Genomic DNA, 23,150 nt, shown 5'->3' on the forward strand with positions numbered 1-23,150 from the left:
AAGCACACTATTTCCGCGGCAAAACCTATTGTCTTTCGCTTTACTTTCTAGTTGAGCACTTGTCATGGACTTAAGTTTAGCACGGGATTTTTGGTCATAAAGGAAAATGCCCTAATCCAAATGCTAGGCTTTATTCAATCGATTTTTTTTCTAACAACCAAACTTACTAGTACCCTTGTATTCCTTCGTTTTTCTCAACATCCAAACAAGATTCCTACCAATGACAAAGAATATATAGAGATTAATGCAGAGTTAGAGCACGGGGAGGTGGCCGAGCGCTAAAAAATTCGCAAGCTACACAAACAGGAATGCACACATGAACACTCAAACCTTCTATTTCCTGCTACAAAAATGTGGGAGCCTTGAGAAGCTGAAGCAAATCCATGGAAAGGCAGTAACTTTAGGATTACTCTGCAGCAAACGCCAGCACTTGGCCTGCAAATTACTCAACACCTACACCCAACTGGGCAGCCCAGTCGATGCCCAGAAGGTTTTCAACCACATTCAAAACCCAGATATAGTCTCATGGACATGTCTAATTTCTCTCTATTTGCACACTTCTCAGCCATGCAAAGCCTTCTCTATCTTCTCCCACTTGTTTCACAGTGGCCTCAGGCCTGATAGCTTCTGTGTTGTCGGAGCTGTATCTGCTTGCGGCCATAGGAAAGATCTGAGTAATGGAAGAATAGTTCATGGGATGGTTTTTAGATTTGAGTTGGGTTCAGACCCCATTGTGGGCAATGCGTTGATTGATATGTATAGCAGAAGTGGTGCAATTGAGGTGGCCTGTTCAGTGTTCAAGACCATGGAAATTAAGGATGTGTCTTCTTGGACCAGTTTGCTTAATGGGTTTATCAAGTGCAATGATATTGAGGCTGCTCGTCGAATATTCGATGAAATGCCGATGAGGAACTCGGTTTCTTGGACTGCAATGATCACCGGGTACGTTCAGGGTGAGGTCCCGATTCCAGGGTTGGAACTGTTTCAGGAAATGAGAGCAGAAGGGAAGGATTGGCCTACTGTGATCACCATAGTGGCTGTCCTTTCGGGTTGTGCTGATATTGGGGCATTTGATCTTGGAAGCTCTGTTCATGGTTATGTTAACAAAACCAATCTAGATTTGGATGTCACTGTGAACAATGCTCTGATGGATATGTACGCAAAGAGTGGTGCCCTTGTGTTGGCTCTGAAGATCTTCCAGGAGATGCCTAAAAGGGATGTGTTTTCATGGACTACCATGATTTCTGGGCTTGCCCTTCATGGGAAAGGGACGCATGCACTTGAGGCTTTTTCAGACATGTCAAAGTCAGGCGTCGTGCCTAATGAGGTTACACTTTTGTCGGTTCTATCAGCTTGTAGCCATGCAGGACTGGTTGTCGAGGGCCGGAGCTTGTTCCAGAAGATGGTTCAGTGCCATGGAATTAAGCCCAAGATTCAGCACTATGGGTGTATGGTGGATCTTCTTGGCCGAGCAGGGCTTTTGAGAGAAGCAAAAGAGTTAATTGAGCATATGCCCATTAAACCCGATTCTGTGATCTGGAGATCGCTGCTTAGTGCTTGTTTAGTTCATGGAAATTTGGCAATGGCTGAAATGGCAGGGAAAATGATAATTGAATTAGAACCAGATGATGATGGGGTGTATATACTTCTATGGAATATCTATTGTTCTGCAAGTAGGTGGGAGGATGCTCTGAAGGCAAGAAAGGCGATGAGGGACCGAAGGGTTAAGAAAAAACCCGGATGTAGTTGGGTTGAGGTGAATGGTGTTGTTCATGAATTCCTTGCAGAAGACGCAGTTCATTGCATCCGTGCAGACGTTTATACTGTTCTTGAAGCGATCACAGAGCAGATGAAGGATTTGGACAAATAAGACTAGTTCATTGAAGCGTCAAGAAGGTCTGATTTGAGGTGAATGAGGTTAGATGAATCCATTAGTCTTGTTAACAATTTTGTTGTTGCTTAATCTACAAAGAAAAATCCACACAATCTACAGGAGGCGAACTTGCTAACAAGCCTTGGTCGGTTTTAGCATGCAAGAGCATCTATAAGAAAGTCTGTCTTTTGGCATAGAGGGAAGTATGGGAAAGTAGGAGTTAGCATAAAAGAGAAAAAAGGATGGTAACCTTGCAATCCTAAAGGGCTTGTGTGTTGTGATCAGAAAGAGTTCAAGCCTTCTCAAACACATTTATAAATGCCTGTCTCTGCAAATAGTCCTGTCCCTCCACCATTGTTGTCAAGCTTCCACACAGTGAATTGTGCACAGATTGTGGCAGCAGCCACCAGAGAACTTGATGATGAGATCAGTGGATTCCTGATGACCGCTCCCATGGACAACCGGCTTGATATAGTAATCAACAAAGTTCCATAAATCTACTCATTTTTCTGTTGTCTGGTTCAACAGAATATATATATTAGTTCATACACAGTAGCCTATGGGAGATTCAGATTCTTTTATTCTTCAAGGGCTGCAGCTGAACTCCTTGAAATTTTCTCAACAATTTCTTCTCTGGAATTGTATCTCCACACTTCTTATTCCATTAACAAATTCTGCTTTCCTGGCCTCGTCAAATTATCCGGATTTCTCCCTCTGAAGCTTTATAGAAAATGTGGTACAGCCTTTCTTGGGGGCTAAAACAACTGACTACTCATCAGCGGATGAATGCATTTTTCATTAAAATTGAATAACAATATTAAATTATAACATTTTAAATATTTAATTTATTTTGAAATGAATATTAATAGGAATAAATACAAAATAGATAGATAAATAATTTTTTTGAAGGAACATATTAATCACAATTTTCCTAAAATATGAATGCTAAATAATAAAAAACAAAAATCATGTATTTTTTGTTAAAAAAGAATTATATTATTTAATATATATTACAAATTTCATCAAAATAATTAAAAATTATTTAATTATTTAGAATCCAACAATGGAATAAAACAATATCACAATTTTCCAATAAAATGACTTCATTAGTTTTTTCTTTATATACTATTTTTTTTTATTAAAAAAACTTAATTTTCCCAGTAAGTATACAAAACTCCCAATCAAGTGATGTTTAAATTGTTGGAGTTTTTTATTTTATTTTTAATTAATTTAATTTTTTTTTTCAAAAATAATTTGAAACTAAAAAAATGAGCAAATTAATTTGAAAAATTTATGGACCAAACTAGATAATATTAATCCTCGCATAAGATTTATCTAGCAATTTTGGACTAGTTTTCATGCCAGAAATTTTGGTATCACTGGATTAGTTTGAGTTTGAAATTTGCTAAACTTAGTATACAGGGATGCGAAGTGGGAGTGAACATCTCATTGATTTTCTCATCTTTTTTCATATTTGGAAAACTTAAATCATAATGAGAATGAAAAGGAAATGAAATCTCATTTATAAGTGAGATAAATTTGTAATAAAAAATTAATTTAAAAATATTTTTTTAATACAATGTGAATAATAATACTATTTTTAAAAATGATTAAACTTAGTACTTTGTTTATAAAAATTCTCAAGAACAACAAACAGCCCGTAGCGTTAATTTTTAAAAATAATTTTAATTTTAAATTACAAGCTCAAATAGGTTTATTTACCAAAAAAAACTCTTAATCATGTTTTTTTTTTTTTTTAATGAAAATGAAAAATAATTTTAGTGTTAGTGTTTTTTTTAAAATGAAAATGAAAGATTATTTGGAACTAATTTTTTTTTTTTGAAACTAAAAAATGAAATTAATGGGCATTTTTGAAATTTTTTATGTTGAATTTATTAATGGGCTTAGTCATTTTAAAGATAATTTGAAACTAAAAAATTGAGTCAATTAGGACAACAAATTCATAAACTAAAATTGGTATGAAATATCTATGCTTATAACTACAATTTTTTGAATTTTCTCACTAAGCAAACAGACTTCAAATCAATTGAAAGTTAATGCATTACATTCATGAATGATTTGATATTTTTTAAAAGTAATTTGAAACCAAAAATTTGACTCAAAAATTGACGCAGGTTTCTTCCAACCAAATTGATCCAAAATCCTCTATCATTAGTTATATAGTAATGTATACCTAATAAAGAAAAGTTGGTTTGTTTTGAACAAACAAGAAAATTGTGTTGTTTTTTTATAATTTATTTTAAATAAAATATTATTAATCATTTTCATTTTCTAAAATGTTATTACTTATTTTCAACAAAATTTATAATTAAAATATTAATATCGCTATTTATGTTATCTACTAAAATATTATGATTTTGTTTTAATAAAAGAAAATATTGTTATTTAATATTTATATTTTAGAAAATTATCATTGCAAATTTTATTTAAAAAATTATTATCCATTCATTTTTATATTTAGCCAGTATAATTTTTATAGTATCGATTCTATATCAATTTCAAAATATCCCAACACATTACTAAAAATTTTAAAATATTGTCATTCATTTTTAACAAAAGAAATTTGGTATTAATATTTATTTATTTAAAATGTGAAAATTAGAAATATTTTTAGTGAAAGTGAAAAAATTAATTGTTTTTTGGTCAATTTAGTAAAGTGGATAAGTTTTTATGAGTAAAAAAGACAATTTTGAAATGATGCTTGTGAGAGGGACAAAGGTTATAATACGAGGGCATGTATGAAGAATATTTCTTGGAAGTAGTGTAGCTGCATATTAAAGGTAAGAAATAATGCCAACATTTATTAAAGAGAGAATTGTGCTTTGACGTGAGATGGGCGTGAAAATTGATCCAACATCCACATATCACTTATAATTTATGATAAGGATATAAAATAATAATGGACAAATATAGGTGTCGTCCTAATTGAAACTCAATTGACAAGACAATGACCAATCGATATGGATGCGGTCTCGAAAACTCAAATTGACATAGAAAATGATCGATCAATATAGGTGCGGTCCCAACTTAAATTGAACACAAACTGACAGGAAGATAGCTAATCGATATAGGTGCGACTCCAACTGAAACTCAACTAACAAGACAATGACCGATTGATATAGGTACGGTCCCAAAAACTCAAACTAACATAGAAAATGACCAAGATCAGCCACAATTGAAACTCAACTAACATGACAGTGACTGTTCGATATAGGTACGGTCCTGAAAACTCAAATTGACATAGAAAATGACCGATTGATATAAGTACGGTCCCAATTTAAACTGAACACAACCTGATAGGAAGATGATCGATCAATAAAGGTGCAACCCTAACTGAAACTGACAAGACAAATGACTGATCAATATAGGTGTGAGTCTGAAAACTCAAACTCAAACTGACATGGAAGATGACCAATTGATATAAATACAGTCCCAAACTCAAATTGACAAGAAAATGATTGATCAATATAGGTGTAGTCTATGGCCAAAAAAAGATTGAACTGACATGATGATGATCTGATCAGGTGGCTCAAAACCAAATGATAACTGAAATAACGATGCAAGCAAACTTGATAGGAGGGGATATGCCACAATACGATAACTCATAAAGATCGACAACTAGGTTAAAAGGTGATGCAATCTACTGAAGGTTTGATGATCTCAAAGAGTAGGGTATGCCCTAGTCTGCAACCTGTAGGGTCAACAACTAGGTCGAGAGGAAGTGAAGCATGTGAAAGGTCTGATGATCTCAAAGAAGGGGTTATGCCCCAGTATGTGATGGTGAACAAACTATGAAATGACATGCCATCCAAACTGCTATACTTTGGAATATGCTCAACAATCATGCAATAAAAAAGTCTAACCTCAAATAGGAAATGCCAAACAGGACCATGTATTGCGATACCATGCTGGCAAAACAAAACTAACTGATGGATAAAAAGAATGATGACCAATGCTTGAAATGCAAAGTGTAAGCAAGTCAAAACTTAACATATGCTATCAAAATAAAAGCATATCACTAATGAATCAATAATATACCAGGCCTTACCATCATGGAAGATGCTAAACCTAAATTCCAAAAGGTACATGAAAGCTTGACTAAGAAATATGAGGACTGATTTACATCTTCCCTTAATCTAGAGAGTGAGGTGTAAGGTCATGTGTCATGGTGAAATATGTAGGCTAAAAGAAGGTAATGATTAGGCTTTGGTAAAATAGAAAACATGAAAGTATCAAAGGTGAAATGTTTGAATATGAAATGAAAGGTAGGTAGGTATTTGAGATCATCCAAGTATGCTGAGAAGACTGAACCCAAGGTGTCAATAACTCCATAATCCATCGAAAGAAGCAATCATAAACAAAAAGTCAAGTCTTGATGTCAAAACATCTAACAAGGTGGCTATGCCCTAGTGTAAAGGATCTAATAGGGTGGTTGTGCTCCAATGAGAACTACTTTCCATTACAACAATACCCTAATATAAAGTAGTGCATCCAAATCAACAACTGCTGAGAGGGACCATGCCCTAGTGTATGTCAACAAATTGTTGTGTTGGTTCACAAGTATATGAATCGTTCAAGTAATATAATTGTACTTAAGTACGGATATCAAACCCACAAGGACTATGCTACTAATTACTAAATTTTATTATTTGTACTACTATTTGATCAATCGAATATTTAAAGTTGTAGAAGAAAGCAACTTAAACAATTAAAGAAAATAAATTCAAACTCTTATGATTTAAATGATCTAAGGCTTTTGATTTCACTACAAACACTTTTCATGCAATTGATTGCTTGACCTAATTCCTGTTATGCTTTATTTAGAGATTTAATTCCCTAAGCCAACCAATATTTTCTCTCGAAATATATCAGATTGCTCCTTAAATTACTAACCCAACATATCTTTATGTGAATTTAAGTCTAAAGGAGTAATTAAGATCTATGGAATTATTATAGATTTAACTATTAATCTCTTAGAACATGGTAATGTATCTTTACTATTCATTCATTTTAACATAATCTTTTCTATGGATCTAATTTAGATTCTAACTCTCGTTATCAACCTAAATCATAAAATCAATCAAAACTTGGGCCCTTAAGAATTGAGAGCATTAAGCGTATAATAGATACACAAATAAATTGATGCAAAACAGAGAATTAATTTAAACCAATCAAAAACATAAATCGTGATTGAGCTACATCTCAGCCCTAGACAAAGGAAATTAGTTCATCTTAAGATGAAGAACAAACATCCTAAATTACAATCATAAAGAAAAGGGAAGAATAAACCAGAAAAATAGAAGGAAATATGCAAATCCCCTTCTTATTCTCCAAGCTCTCTTTTCTCCTAGGTCTTCAAGATCCTCCTTCTCCTAGGTCTCCAAGATCCCCAAATAAACCCTACTTTCGTCTATTTATAGCCCCAGTATCGTAAACTGACATCCCACCTAATTCGGATCTGAACAGAATGAGATAAGGACGAATAATTTTTAAATTTTAAATATTGGGGCGTGGCGCTCAGTGTCTCCTGCTGTGGCGCTTTAGTCTTGGTGTAGACCCTCAATTTTGTCCCTTTAACACATGTCCTTAAGTTCGTTTTCAGTGCTCCACAGTAGTTCTTTGGTGGCCCAGTACTACTCACCACTTACCTTTTTCTGGGTCACCTTGGAGATTTTGGTTAAGGGATTATTTGATCCCTTATTGTGACCTTTGATAGCTCTAACTTAGACTTAGACTTTTCTTTTTTTTTTTAGGATAGCTCTTAGATACACTTGGCCCATTAGGCACCACCCTAGGCCCACTTAGTCTCATCATAGGCCCGTTTAGGCACACTTGGCCTATTCGGACATTTTTAGCGTGACTTGTATGACTTGTGTGGTTGCATAGCTTGTGGGGCCCTTTTTTGTATTTATTTGTTTATTTATTTATTTATTTATTTTTTTATTTTTTATTTTTTATTTTTTTACCGTTTCCTAATTTATTTACTTACTTATCTATTCATTCAATTATTTAACTTCAAAAATTTCATGTTTTTGCAAGGAAAATTACCATTGGAGTTTAAGGAAGGTGGGACTCTCCTTGGAAGGTTTTGGAGGGGAATTTGAATTGGAAGATTTAAAAAAAAAAGAAAAAGGAAAAAAGGGAGAAGAGAAGAAAGGAAATAGGAGAATTTTCCTTTTTAAGAACAGATTTAGGCCTTTGGGGGGTGGTATATATATGTGAGAAAAGAAAAAAAGAGGGTGGAGGTATTGGAGTTTTGGTGAGGAGAAGAAGGAAGATAGCAGAAAAGGAGATTCTTTTTTGGTGAGAGGACGCATTGGAGAAGACGCATTGGATGATTGGGAGGGATTCTGAAAATTTGTCGGGGAAAAGAACAGAAGAAACGAAAAGAGCAATGGCAACCAAGGCTGTCCAGGTATGCACCTCGTTGCTTTTGGAATTCTGACCTATATTTGATTTTTCCACGTGAATACTTAATGGTTTTGTTGATTTTGTGTGGACGAAAAGGGCCACAATTTGTTTTGTTGAGATTGGATGCTTGCTTGTTTGCCTTGTTTTGGTTTTGGATGTCATTGATGTCTTCGGAAGCATATAACTCCATGCCAGAATGTAATCATATTCTGTTCTTCATTTAAATCATATTCTGCATTTTTTCCCTCTGTTTCTAGCCCATGGATTAATATCTGAAGTGGGGGCTATCCATGTTTATTGATCAACACCTTCTGCCACTTCCTTCTCCAAGTTTTACTTCAATTTTTTTATTTTTTTTTTATTTTTATCTATATTCTTTTCCCGCACGGTGTTCGAACCCTTGCTTTTGTATTTGGGAATACGTTGAGGAATGACGGGAAGTGTCAATACGAGATGAAGTATGCAACAATCTCACTCAAATATTGGATAGTTGATTCCGAGGATCTTCGAGTGAACTACAGAAATCTGGAATATGCACCATTGAAATTCGGATCTATCCCACACTATCAACCTCGGGAAACAGGGGAGAAAAGAGGGGACTGGTAGCATGCACTGAGAACAGGGGGAGAAAGGAAAGATTTTTCATGGCTTTCGATGGGAATTTTTTGGGGAAAATTCGGAGATTGTCTTTGGGGGTTTTCTTTGGAGAGATCTTGAAGAAAAGCGTAGAGAAGAGCAGAAAGAGGGAGCGATTGGAAGCAAGACTGCCCAGAATTCGCAGATTATGCAGTAGGATTTGCCTCCTTATATTCATCAACCTAATGATGGGACGATTATTGGTGCTACTGCTGAGGGGAGCAATGCCATTGTTTCTTCACGGTTGAAGGACAGCTTACGCCACTCGCTTGCTCCTGTTGCACTGACTTTTATAGAAACAACAAAGCCTGTGAAGGAAAAACAGGGGAGAAATTCTGAGAGTTCGATTTTTTGTTTCTGTTAGAAAATGGGAGTTCATACTGCAGCTGATGATCCTCATGAAAGCAGCCTTGTTGCCATTCTCTGCTGATCTTATCATTATATGGAGAGGGATCACCGACTTCGAATAGTTAATTCTTTAAGGAATCGGTATTGTAAATTCAATTCAATGGTTCATGTACCCAGATTATTTGATAAAACTCCTCACCCAAAATCCCCCAGAAAGAGGTCTTCCCAGAAACATAGGTTCCTTTGACATGGACTCCACTGCCCAAAATTTTCGATGACGCAAGATGTCAATCAAACTGTCCCAGATGGTTCATATGAAGTGAAATATTCAAATTCCTTTGTATATAGAGCGTTATTAAAAAAAACCTTATGTCGGTAATGCGTGCTTGAGAGCCTATAATGATCAACCAGACTTCGAGATCGGTGAACCAAAAGCATTCTGTATTGCCTTTCTTGGTTTTATTTCTGTTTTAATTCACAATCAAGATGTTGCAGTTTTGGATGACCAGGACATACTTAATCTTAATGGCTCACCCTTCAATACACCTGAGGTTCAAACTGATACAACAAATAAATCAGTCTCTGTACGGAATATTTCTGATGATTCCCTTGTGGTCTTTGATGGGAAAGTAACAACCGATGAGAACTCTGAACTGGTTAAGAACCTTCAGTTTGGATTGACTTCTTTCCAAAACTTGTTGACAAGCAGCTCAAATTTGGCATCCATATCTTCTACTAAAGAACAGCTACGGTCTCTTTACGGGTGTTTCTCCATGTTTGTTGCTTCAGAAAGTAACATTCTCCAACTTTGCTTTTAAACTTGTGGTTCGAGGATAATTGATCTTTCATCATTCTAGAAAGTTTCGGAGATATCAAAGCTTTGAATGAATTAGCTGCAGCCTGATTAAGTTTTCCTGATGATTACGCATTATAATCCCACTAGTCACAAGGAACCGCAATGCTAAAGCTTCCTCCACTTCCTTTCATTCTCACTCCATGGAACTTTGATGATCCAGCGATATGCTGCACCCACGTAATAGCAGCACACTGCTCCAATACTTAACACATAGGGGATCTGCACTTTTTCTGGTTGCTCAACTTGGTGATCAGTTTTTATGGTGATACTGTGAAGAACCTAATTGAAACAATGGAGGATCTCGGAAGAGGGGACTATCAGCACTCATGAGGAAGAGGGGAAGAAAGGAAACGATTCAGATGTGTATTTCCTAGATGATCCCTTCAGTGTAGTGGATGCACATACAGCTGCAATTCTTTCCTATGCATGCGTCATAACTGCCCTTGCTCATAAAATCGTCAGTCTAGTGACTCATCAAGTGAAGTTTCTCTTTGAAGTCGATAAAATTCTGGTTGCGGAAGCTGGATAGATAACTCAATCAGGAAGCTATGAGAAGCTCTTGACATCCGGGACAACATTTGAGCAGCTTGTAAATGCATATAAGAATGCGGTAACAGTATCGGAATTTCCAAATGATGTACAAGTATAATCTCAAAAATTGGATCAGAATCTGCTAGAGAAGTCTCATGGATCTCTCTCCACCAAAGAAAACAGTGAAGGGTAGATTTCTATGAAGGGACTGCCTAGGGTTCAGCTCGTCGAGGAAGAAGAGACAGAGAGTGGTGATGTTAGCACCTGAAGTTATTATATCTTGTGTCCTTAAGTTTATTGAGAATCTGTTGAATATTGATAACGAATTGGATGATGAAGACATCACTATCGAAAAGGAAAGAAAGCTCAAAATTCTGATGCATGTGTAGAAGCTTTGCAACTTATTCGAGATATTATACCAGTTTCAGGGAGTGAAACTTCTCCAAAAAAAATCTTGAATGCCATTTCTCCTCTACTAATTTCTGCTGGACTGGATATACGTTTGGTTATTTGTGGCCTTCTTGGTGATCTTGCTGAAACTGACCCTTTGGTACTCTCTGTGGCAAATCTCATAAATAAACGAGTGGCCTGGATTATACTCTCTGTGGCAAATCTCATAAATAAACGAGTGGCCTGGATTATGACACTACAGTTTATGCTTATGAAAAGATTAGCATGGAGTTCTTAAATAATATCTCAGAGAATCAGTGCATATAGGTCATTGGTCTCTTTGTTGAATTCTCCGTCCAAACTCTTAGACTTGAAGTGAAGACTGACCGTGAAATGTCTGAAGCAATAGTAACATCCATACCTGATGGTTATTGGACTGAAGCATGCATTCAGCGCATGATAAACAAATTCCTTTTGGAATTGGCAGTATGTTGGGCATAGAGTTTGCTAAGAGAGTTTCTGAAACTGTTGAGGTGGCTCTCTATATTTGATTGAATGCGAGACATCATAAGAATGCTGTAGGGGAGCAGAATGCTGCAATTCTGGGTAGATGGGCAACTTTAATGATGGACAGTATGAAGCTGCTGCACAGCTTCATTCTCAAGCTCAACAGATTAGTGTAGTTCTATATCCTAAAAATGCTACAGAAAGTGGAAAACTTTTGTGACTAAAGCAACATTTTTTCCTATGCAATGCCTCACTTCAGAACATCATTTTCAGATTCGAGGAGAAGATACTTTTTTTTTTTTTTTTTGTGGGGACTGCCATCATTGATTTGAATACCAAATGCAGGGATATAGATCAAGTTGTGAAGGAATTTTTGTGAATGCCAATCTGCAATGTAGTTTCCCGGACTATCATCATCTCTGGTTTTGTTCAGAAGGATGACGACACCAATTATTAAATGAGATGTGCAGCGAAAGAGGTAACAATGGGGAAGGTGATCTCTGTCATGATAAGTTTTTTTTTGAAGGACACGATTCATGTTTCAAACGATCAGAAGTATGTGAAAATTTTGAAGTGAATTGGAAGTCATCGTCAAGGAGAGCATGAAGGCTTTGAAGTTATTGGCAGCACAGAGGATTCTCATAAACTTATTATGGAAGATCTGCCCATAAGGGACATGAATTGGTTCAATCAGTTTTGACTTCCTTTATAGCTACCAGAAAATTGCGTTACAATTAATAAGAATCCCACTTCACCTAAGGAAACTGATGATGGGCCCTGCGTATCAAAATCCAAGAGAGTCATTCAGATTCTTCAATTACTCTACTGCCATGTTTTCAAATCTGCACATCTTTGCACCATGCAAGGCGGTTATTTCAGTCTCAGTTTCAAAAGTAAACGGATGTAGTATTTCCAGTACCTCCAATAGTGATTCAAGCTCTTCATCAAGCGATTCAGGCTCAGGCATTTCTTCAAACGGTAAATCAGAATGTGATTCCTCAATTTCGGTAATGGCCCTGCTGAAGATAGCTAATGTGGTCTTATAATGAGAACTCCCTGCTCCGTATAAGAGGAAGGTCTTGATTCAAGGTAGAAAGATGCATGGTTCAATCAGTGATTAAGAGATACTTGGTTTTCGAAATGGCTTGGTTCAGATTTTGCAGCTGTCAGTAGAGACATTCTGACCAGAATTATGTATCCTAAACATTTGGGCACGCGGATATGGTCTTCGGAAAATGAGAAGCGCAGTTTTAAATGGAATGAGACTGTTTTGAGAAAGGGAAAACTAGGTTCTTGTGACTGCCAGCTTTCAGGTCTCCTTTCATATTGTTGATTTGCAACCAATGAGCTCTAAGCCTTGCAAGGAAAGTAAAATCTACAGTCAATGAATGAGTTTGAAATTGAAGATAAGGTGACTGGTGTATATAAGACATAAACTAGTAATTTGATGATGTCAACGTTAATTCAGCAAGCATATAATGCTACTGGAGATGAGAATGATGAATGCGGGGTTCCCCCTCAAATGGGTCCTACCATGTACTGCATTGCTGGAATATTCCACCTTATTCTTCACAAGTTTTCTTTTTCATATTCCAAGAGTCTCAAAAGGGAGAAGAAAATCCGATGCTGATTTGATGCAGCTTCATTTTTTTATGAGCTCCGATTTTAGAAACCTGGTTGTGGATGCCAATCTGATCTATTCATGGTGTTCGTCCTGAAAGTGGTTTGGGGAATTTATTCATGGCATAAGAAATGCTATATGAACACATCAGTGTGAAGTTGAAGCATTGGATCAGAAAAGGGAGGAGACGCAAGTTCCATTTGATCAGGAGGAGCAGAAGTCAGCTTCTTTGAAAGGAAAGTTAAATGTTGCAGTTAGAAAAGGGAAGTCCTTGGTGCAACATCGGGATAGTTTGAAACAAGCTGTTGAAGAGATGAATACCAAGGTGGGACACTTGAAATCTGAGATTGCATTTCATGATAATGCTCTTGCAGAATATGAACAAAAGATCAAGTACTTATCCACCTACCCAGAAAGGGTAGAAGCCTTAGAATCTGAGATTTTGTTATTGAGAAATCGTTTGACAGAAGCTGAGGTTGAAAGAATATACGTTTCGCATGGCATCTTCAGGGAAGACCCGCCTAGAAATGCTGATATTTCTGTAGCTTCCAGTGGCTGTAGGATGTGAATTGATACATTTGGAATCCAACAGTTGATGGACATGCCAATTTCAAGCCTTCTAAGGAGATAACTAAAAGTCAGGAATTCCTCATTCCAATTATAGAGACTATCAAATGCAAAATGCCTTTAACTAAGCTTATAGAAGAGAAGAATGAGGAGTAAAATGATTTAAAATCAATGTTAGAAGTCACAGATAATCAGGGATTTGATTTGGAGTTGTGTTTTCAAACTTAGATGAAATGTGACCTACATCAGCTCAATAACATACAGAAGAAAGTTTGGGATGAAAGTGAATCTGTTTCAGAAACAGTCTCAATAAATATCGAGAATATGAAATTAAGGTTTCTGAAGACCTTCTGTTTGATAAGGATCAGGAAAAGCTGTTTGAGGGGACTGTATGGAACAATCTTGACCCATTTGAAGAGTACTCAGATGAACAGATTTGGGAGACTCCGGATAAGTGCCAGCTTTAGGATAAAGTCAGGAAGAAATAAGGAAAGCTAGATTCTACAGTTACTGAGAATGGAGAGAATTGGAGCATGGGTCAGAGGCAGCAAGTTTGTCTTGGCTGAGTGCTACTCAAGAAAAGCAAGGTCCTGGTGCTTAATGAAACATATATGGAAAATGAAGAAATCGGTGAAGACATTATGGGATTGAAAGAAAAGCAATTCTGACGGGTTTTCCGAGAAGAAACATGCTTGTAACAGAAAGAGCTTAGGGTATTCGAAATTTCTGGATTGGTGCTGCTCAATGAGAATATACAGCAAATCAATCCAAACGAACCACCAAAAGAAGAATGCATTACTCTAGATGAAGTATCACGGTTAGAGCATCAAAGAAACGCGTCTGCAATGAAATGCTCAAATTCTCCGATAGAAAGTGACATAATCACGAAGCTGCCAGTAGGGGTTCCTGAGGGAGTTGAGAAACCTACAAAAGAGTATGAAAACAACAAAGAACTGATCATAAAGAAAGAAAGAGACATCGGGGAGTTTCCAGTCGTATCCATTGAAGTTGAATCGGTTAAATAAGAACAGCATTCTGAGACAATACTCGCTGAAAATCCTAGAACGACAGATTCTGAAGTACAGACTAAAACTGTAAACCTACAGGTGGTAGAAGGTTTCAGCAAAGACTCTGAAAGATTTCCCATCACAAGAGCAATGGAAGTAGAGATGCTACAGAAACAGAGTGGTGAAAAGAAAGTGGATGTCTCAGCTCTGTATCTGAAATATCAGAAGAAATTAATAAGGAGATCATAGAAGATGCTGACACTTGCTCTCACGATGTTAATGCTGCATCTGAATGTAGGGGGATTTCAAGGAATTAGAAAAGGTCCGGGAATGCAGTGATGTAAGGTACTTAAATGCATACGAGAGAGCAGAAGGAAAAATCCAAAGAAAATAACAGCAGTGCCTGCAATCACCAACAGTGCAAACTTGGTCATAACCTCCGACCTCGCTCCAACGTGGTCACTTTGCCTCACATCGTACTCCTCCTATTGTTTCTTCTTCTTTTTTTTGTGATCTTATACGTCTTAAAGCCGGATTTCAAAACCTTTTTCTATCAAAAATGAATTTGGTTTTCTCTAAGGTTCCTTAGAAGCTTTTAGGTACAAAATCCAGATTTTAACATGCAATTTGCTGCCATTTTCCTTTCGGCATGCGTTTTCACTATTTTATTTGATTTTCAACCGATTTTCTTGATTTTTCTCAATTTTCTCAAGCATGAATAAACTTCATAATTCCAAATCATGGAGTTTATGGAATCAACTCATGCGAAATTAATTAGGGCTTTGGTGGGGGCCCGACATTCATAACGCTCACTTCAATACTGTTTGATTGATATGATGATTTTTTATTCTTCTTGATGAAGTACTTGAATTCACTTTATATTTATTGTTGAGATATCCTTGTTTCCCATAGAGATGTGGATGCTTGCTAATCAGGTACGCCCTTTCTACCCCACAATCCTAAAATTCTATGAATGTGTATGTTCTCATGAGACATGACCATGTTCGATGCCATAATTGATTGCCTTGATGCTTGTTTGATCATCTTTGATGAAAATACATACCATGTGACATATTTTCTATACTAACTCTTATGTTTTATGATAGCGCTTGAGAAGTCATTCAGGTACGCACTTTGACTCCCTCTTATGATTGGTTTTCTTGTTAGGCATGCAATATTCGACATCACCTAGCCTACTTAGGTATCCATAATTAACTGATTAATGGTCACACTTCCCTTAACTTTGTTAGTAGAGACCTTTATAGGGCTTAGAGGGGTGCTACCTCCTAGAGGTACCTTCCCAATAAGTAACCTGATCCCCGGACCTAGACTCAGGTTTTCCAAAGACATGCTTTTTTCCAAAACTATGGAGTCACTTTTTAGGGTTTTTCTTTCTTGTTTTATTTTCCCTTTAAAATAAAAATAAAATAGGTGGCGACTCCAACTTTTCTAAAATTAATTTTTCACAAATAAAAAAGCGAGTCTCGCCGATCGAGTGGGGACGCACGTGAAAAATGCGGGTCCACACTTGGGTTCCTAGGATTTTTGAAATTCCTTCGAGTGCTGCGGTGGACAAGCTCCTCCAGCCGCAACGGTTTTGTCTCGGGTCCCCAACTATGATTTTCCATATGCGTACGCCGCGACACTTAAGTCCTTCCCATAGCGGTGCTTTCCTCTCGGGTGAGTTGCGTAAATTGTCACGTAAGAGGCCGCCGCAACGCTTGAGAGCTCCCGCTGTGGCAGTTTTCACATTTTCGCCGAACTTCATATTTTTCTTCCAATTTTGCCTTATATTGCTCCCTTTTCATACTCTTGGCTATTTGAGACCTAAAACAATAAAAATAATGATTATTGAGATAAAATTACTCTTAAACTAATGAAATATCAAGTTAAATCATAGATAATAAGTCGCCCTAAATCGACTTATCACAAATCAATCAATCTCAACTCTCAATGTTGAAAATGAAAACATCTTAACATGATCCATAGACTCCTAATCCACATGCTCCATAAGAATGAATGAAGTAGTCGACTTTAGTATAAATTGTTTGAAGTGGCTATGCTCTAAGACAAATCAAACTCTATCGTCAATGAGTGGGTTGTCTTAGTATGTGTCATTAGAACAAGGTCAATCTCATCCCTCAATGCTGAAAATGAATATACCAATATAATCTCAACAGGCCCTAATCACCTCATGCTCCATAAGAAATAATAGAGTGGCTATGTTTACCATGCATAATCTTTGAAGCAATTGTGTCTAAAAATAAACCATCATCTCAAAAATCAACCATTGACGAGAGGAGTGTGTCTCAATGCATAATATCAAGTATAATGACTGTATCTCCAATAAAAATGCTCGTTGAAATGGTTGTGCCCCAGTGTAGGTTCATCCCATAACTCCTAATCCATTATAATCCAAGTGAATAGGCGAACTAGCTATGCCCTAGTGTAAGGCATCATCTCAAAAAATCTGTCATCAATGAGCGAGGTATGCCCCAGTGTAGATCATATCATAGGTCCTCATCCATCATACTCCAAGCAATAATCTCCCGTCAATCTTAAGTATTGCCTATGTGTGAGCTGTCAAACATAATGTGTGAAGTCATGGCCTTAAAGTGGTCTTAAGACACGGGACATAACGTAGGCTAAGGTAATAAGGTAAAAGAAACAAGAGGAAACTAAGCTTAATAATCCCAATGATATAATCCCCATACCCCTCATGCATGAGATGCAATGCATAGAAAACCTCATGAGTCATTGACTTAGGGGTTCCCACATGAAAAATGATGATAAAGGAATGAACATATCAAATAAGCAAGAACAATAAGTGGACGTTGAACCCAAGTCACACATCAAGAGGGATGAGAAAAGAAAGAAATCAAATGAGGTAGAGCAAAATAGAGTAATGGAATAAAGATAAAAGAAGGTAAAAAGATAAGAAAGTGAGTGACGGTCAACCTACATCAAAGCATGGAGATAAGTCACATAAAAATGGATGTAATGACAAATAAGGCAAGGATCTAGAAATCCTTAAGAAAGGTCACTCGCTTCTCTCATAAAAATCGAATAGGCAACTCATACTCTCAACCAGAAATACATACGAAGATACAAGATAGAATCAAGTAAAAGGAAATTCTTTGAGAGATCTCATACGAACTCTTTCCTACACATGAACCCAATGAAGCAAACTAACACGTCCATACACATGGCCAATGGTTCAATGAATAATGTGTTATTATTATTATTATTTTTTTGCACATACTCTAATCAATAATGAATGACCTCCCTTGAAAATACAATCATATGAGTAAACTCTCCTCATATACTGATGTAACATGAATCCCCACTGACAAGACCACCTCTCAAAATAAGATCTTTGAACCACTACCCATGAGGTGAATTAGGGGAAAAATGTGACCATACTCCATGCAATAATGTGCAAAAAACTACTACTTGAGGTGAAGAAATTGCTAAGTAGGCAATGAAGAGGGAAAGAAAAAGAAGATGAATGTCACAAGTGGTGATGTTGGAAAAAGTGACGAGATGATGTCAAAGTGGAAAATATTACAATGAAGAGTGAGAGATGAGACTTGAATATGTTTGTTAGGTCTAGAACTCATGAGGTATCTAATCAAAGCATGCAAGCACTATAAGGTCCCCGACCCGGTGTAATAGATAAATAAGGCGATGAAAGAAAAGGCTATGGCACTTGTGTGAGGCTCAAAGGGCTAGCAACGGGTATCTCTATATGTAAGGGTGATAGAGTAAATAAGCTCATGAAATGAGGGCCACCCATTCTTTGACCACAACCTCGAACATCATGCTTTCAAGATCTCACATGGTTAATACTAAAGATTGTCATCCACCAAACATAGCCATGTTGACCCCTTTGAAATCATGTGAAAGCTTCCACTCTAGATGCTCTGTGATAATCATTAATGTCATCCAACAATCAACTAACTCTATCATCACAAACCACTCATCATCATCTTATGAAATCAATCTCTCTGGTAATACCAAAACCCTTGAGTCATGTGTAATGGCTCAATCTAGATATTGTGTAACAACCACAAAGATGTTCCTCCCATCTATAGAGCAATTAATGATCTCATAGATCAATCAAATCAATCTCTCATCATAACCCTTCCATCATAATACAAATCTCACCATATGTCAAATCATCTCAGGCTCTACTTGGTTAGATAAAAAAAGGATGTATTAGGCTAGGACATGTAAGGAAGGAAGGGTTGTGCAATGGTGTCAAGAGAGTAATATTGTATAAATCTCATCATGAATGGGTTTTCGAGTCCAAAAAGTCAAGGTATGGATGTGGATATGGAACTGCTCTGATAAGAAAGTGAGATGGGTCACAGTCTCAAGCTCCCTAGGTTGATCTCCTAATCCTAGGTCAATAGGCTCAATATCCTCCATGATAGGTTAAGACCAAGTGATCATGGTGTACAAGTGAAAAATGTCTCATGTTGAAAGCATAACACACATCAACACGAAATATGTAAAGCATACTCATGAGAAAGAGAAAGACACATACTCATAATAAAACGATCATATCACTAAATGAACCAATGAGTACATCATGTGTGAAAAATAAAGGACTACAAATTACTAGACTCTCAACATGAACTATAAACGAATCTAAAGCAAAATTGGACTTAATAAAATAAAAATAACTTTAACGAACTAAAAACTAGACTAAACAAAATGGAAATGACTCTGATGATGACTATAATCAAAATGAAAAGTACTCTAAGTTGAACAGATGCAAAATGATATACCCATGTCAATTGAACCAAGTCCTCGACCCGAAATATCTCAAAATACCATATGTCCATCAGTACCCTCAACATCTAAATCAATCTACTAAAGACTAGGAGAAGGGGGAACTGCGTGTGTGGAATGTGTAGGTAGGGGGTTGGTGGTCACACTTGGCCCAGACAAATTGATCATCCCTAAATCAATCAAGTCTTGTATTGCATGATGAAGTACCACACAACCCTCAGTATCATGCCCTTGAATCTGATGATATAAGCAATGCTCATGTAAGCGAAAATGAGAAGGAATAGGATGTGGCAAGGGACGTGGTGCCAATAGGACAATCAAGCCAACATCTCTAAGCTTCTTAAAAGCTTTAACCAAAGTCATGCCCAATGAAGTGAACTGTCTAGCGAGCTTTTGTGCATATGGTCTAGGTGGTGGAGGAGTAGTGGCCCTTAGGTGTGGTGGTTGTGGTTGCAAACTGGTCTGAGCTATGTAAGGTTACTGAACATAAACCGACTACCGCGGATGAGAGAAATGAGATTTAACTATAGGGAGCTTGTAAGGTGAGTGATGTGAGGGCCTCTAATGCTGATAGCTAATACTACTATCCTCTCCAGATTTACTAGATGATCCAACTGGCTTCTTTCTCTTATTGTCAGGGGAATGAGCAATATCTATCCATAATCCTCGAGCAATAACCTCTTCAACACTAAAAACTACCTGAACCAAACTCCTAAGATCTTGAAATGGAATGCCCACGAGATGTCTAGAAAACTTCGGTTGTAGGTTCCGGAGAACCATATCAATTTGATCCTGCTTCGTAAGTCGGTTTACCATACCGACCACCTTTGCCCTCCAACGAATGACAAAGGAAGAAATAGACTTGTCTAACCTCTATCTAGTGGCCTCTAACTCTCGTCTAGATACATCAATGTCGACACTAAAAACAAATTAAGCCAGGAACTCATAAGCCATATCCTCCTAGGTGCGAAGTCTTGAGGGCTCAATAGAGGCAAACCATCTCTAAGCTGCCCCACTAATTGACATAGGGAAGAGAGTCACTAATTTTGTATTATCTATTCCGTGTACTCTCATGATTGTGTTGTATAGTCTCAAGTGGATCTTGGGACAACTAGTCCCATTATAACGCTTAATGTATGGCATGCGAAATTTGGCGGGCAAGTTAGCCATCGCTATGCCGTCCCTATCATCCCAGGTCAAACCTTCATCCTGCAATCTGATTTGTCTCATCCTAGACTTAAGCCTCTCAACCCTGGCCTCCTACTTGGCTAATTTGGTATTATCAGTAGTAGTAACAATGAGAGGTGGCACCGTGACAATAGGTAGTGGAATGGTCTCATAATGATCTGCCAAATGGAATGGAATACCATGTGGAGCTTCAGGTAAGAGAGTATGTGTTGTCTGAGATGCATGAGGAATTGTCTCATCATTGACCATGCCAATTGGATGAGGATCATGGCGAGAACTCTCTATCTGATCCAAGCGTCTGCTTATATCGGCCATGAACTCCTGAATAGAAGCAAGTATGGAAGCTAGCTTGACTGACATCTCAACTGAACTATCTGAACTCTGATATGAATCTGATATGATCAATTGGCCTCCAACTCTCCTCGAAGAATGCAACTCTAAACTCGACCAACTCCTAAACTAACTCCCTACAACGCAAACAAAATGGATGAAGGACATAAGATAAGACCCTAAAAGACAATCGTATAGCATGCAAGGACATGGTCCTGAGGTGGCAACCCGAAATATGGATGTATGATAGGAACTTTAGAGTTATAAATGTGCCCACTATGAGATGGCTACAAATGTGACTAGCGAATTTGTATCAATAATCCAAGATAAAAGAGGTATGAGAAACACACTATCATAAGATTGACATTCCATCTATAACCACATATCTTTGACTCAACCTTCAACCTGAGCTCCATAAAGAGAAAAGATAAGGTGATCAAGGTGAATCTCTCGTAAAAAGTGTGAATGTGAAAACATGAAAATGTGCCTTTCACCTTTCCATAATGAAAATATGAGTCTCGAGTTGAAAATTGAATCAATGATCAAACAACGAATGGGGCATTGGGCCTATGATAGGTGTGTGGTGTAAAAAAAAATGATCATGATCAATGAACATATTCCAAAGCATCAAACAAGTGATAACAAAGTGAAAAGATGTGCCAAGCCATGAAAATGATATGGGAGCCCTAGGGAGAAAGCATGCTAAACTCAATAAACGAAAGAAAGAATCTAACGCAACAAGGCAAGAGGTGATCCAACTGATACTAAAACTCATACTAATCTCTAAACACTCTTAATTGGAGACCAAATGAAAGAGCACTAGGTTTAGGTGGTGACTAAGGTGACCTTAGAGGCTCTCAGGTGCACCCACGTGTGAGGAAGGAATCTTAATAAAAGGATCTAAGCTCATCCTACAAGGTCAAGGTGGCTCTAAAAATAGAAGGGTACTCTTTAAAGGGTCCTTAATATAAGCAATCGTACTCTTCGACGGTATGCAACCTTCTTCATGCCTCTAAAGATATGATATGTTTCCATGCAAGGTGGTCATCATTTCCACACATACACTACCTCACATTCCAGGGGGTTTCCTAATGGTGAAGGCTTTTGCATTTCTCAGCTTTCCAATAGGTAACCTGATTCTTAAACCCAGACTTGGTTTTTCACAGACCTGTTTTTTCTTAAGGAGTCACATTTAGGGTTTTTCTTTCTTATTTTTTTCCTTTAAAAATAAAATAAAAATAAGTAGCGACTCCAAAAAATTTTCAAAATAAAAAGCGAGTCTCACAATTCGAGTGGAGAATGCATGTGATAAATGCGAGGTCCACAAAATGGCGACTCCACTAGGAATCACTAAAAGGTCAAGCTTGAACTTAGGTTGAGGCAAATGTAGTGTTTGATTGGTCGATCAATGGGTACCCCCCCTCTCTTTGTGCTTATGTATGCTTGAGTTTTGATAGCACATTGAAAGCTTTGATATGATTATCCTTGATGCATGTTCAACTATCGTGTTCATTTGAGACATAGACATACTGATTATATTGTTTGATCCTCTTGCTTGTCCTCACATATTGACTCTCCTTGTTGTATGATTACTTTGCTCACCCTGACTCGTATATTATTATTGTTGCTTTTCTCACTCATCATGATATCTTGATTTTCTTTGCTATATACTATCTAGATAACCTTTGAGCATGCTATTCATTTTTTTTGGATACTTATCTTATCTATCATGTTTCCTACTTAGCTTGTGTGTAGATTTGGATGATATATACTAGCTTTGCATGTTTGCTCTCCTTCTACATGATGCATGTGTTGCTTGTTTGCGTGGGACACACACTTATCCCCTTATCTCCCGTTTCCTAGTCTCGGTCAAACTTGTTTCCCTTGATCTTGTATTCCATATGAGATTTGTTACTTTGTTTTCTCTTTGACTGAGCTAGTGACTTGGAGTAAATTCTAGTGATGGGTTATATTTATGTTTGGGAGCATTCTAGAGGAAGTCGACAAATTGATGCTGATTAGAGCCCGACTTTGAAGACTTGTATAGCCCTAAGCTAGATTTCAGGA

At 37.1% G+C, this 23,150-nt stretch overlaps 1 protein-coding gene across 1 annotated transcript; it reads left to right on the forward strand.

Annotated features, from left to right (window-relative positions):
* The first annotated feature begins 316 nt into the window (after positions 1-316).
* On the forward strand, positions 317-1,870 carry LOC117904009 (pentatricopeptide repeat-containing protein At2g29760, chloroplastic-like). The gene has a single exon (XM_034816539.1). It carries the CDS (start codon positions 317-319, stop codon positions 1,868-1,870), a length of 1,554 nt encoding a protein of 517 aa, XP_034672430.1.
* Positions 1,871-23,150: the final 21,280 nt, after the last annotated feature.

The sequence above is a fragment of the Vitis riparia genome, chromosome 17 (assembly GCF_004353265.1).
Source record: "Vitis riparia cultivar Riparia Gloire de Montpellier isolate 1030 chromosome 17, EGFV_Vit.rip_1.0, whole genome shotgun sequence".
In the NCBI taxonomy this organism is placed as follows: domain Eukaryota; kingdom Viridiplantae; phylum Streptophyta; class Magnoliopsida; order Vitales; family Vitaceae; genus Vitis; species Vitis riparia.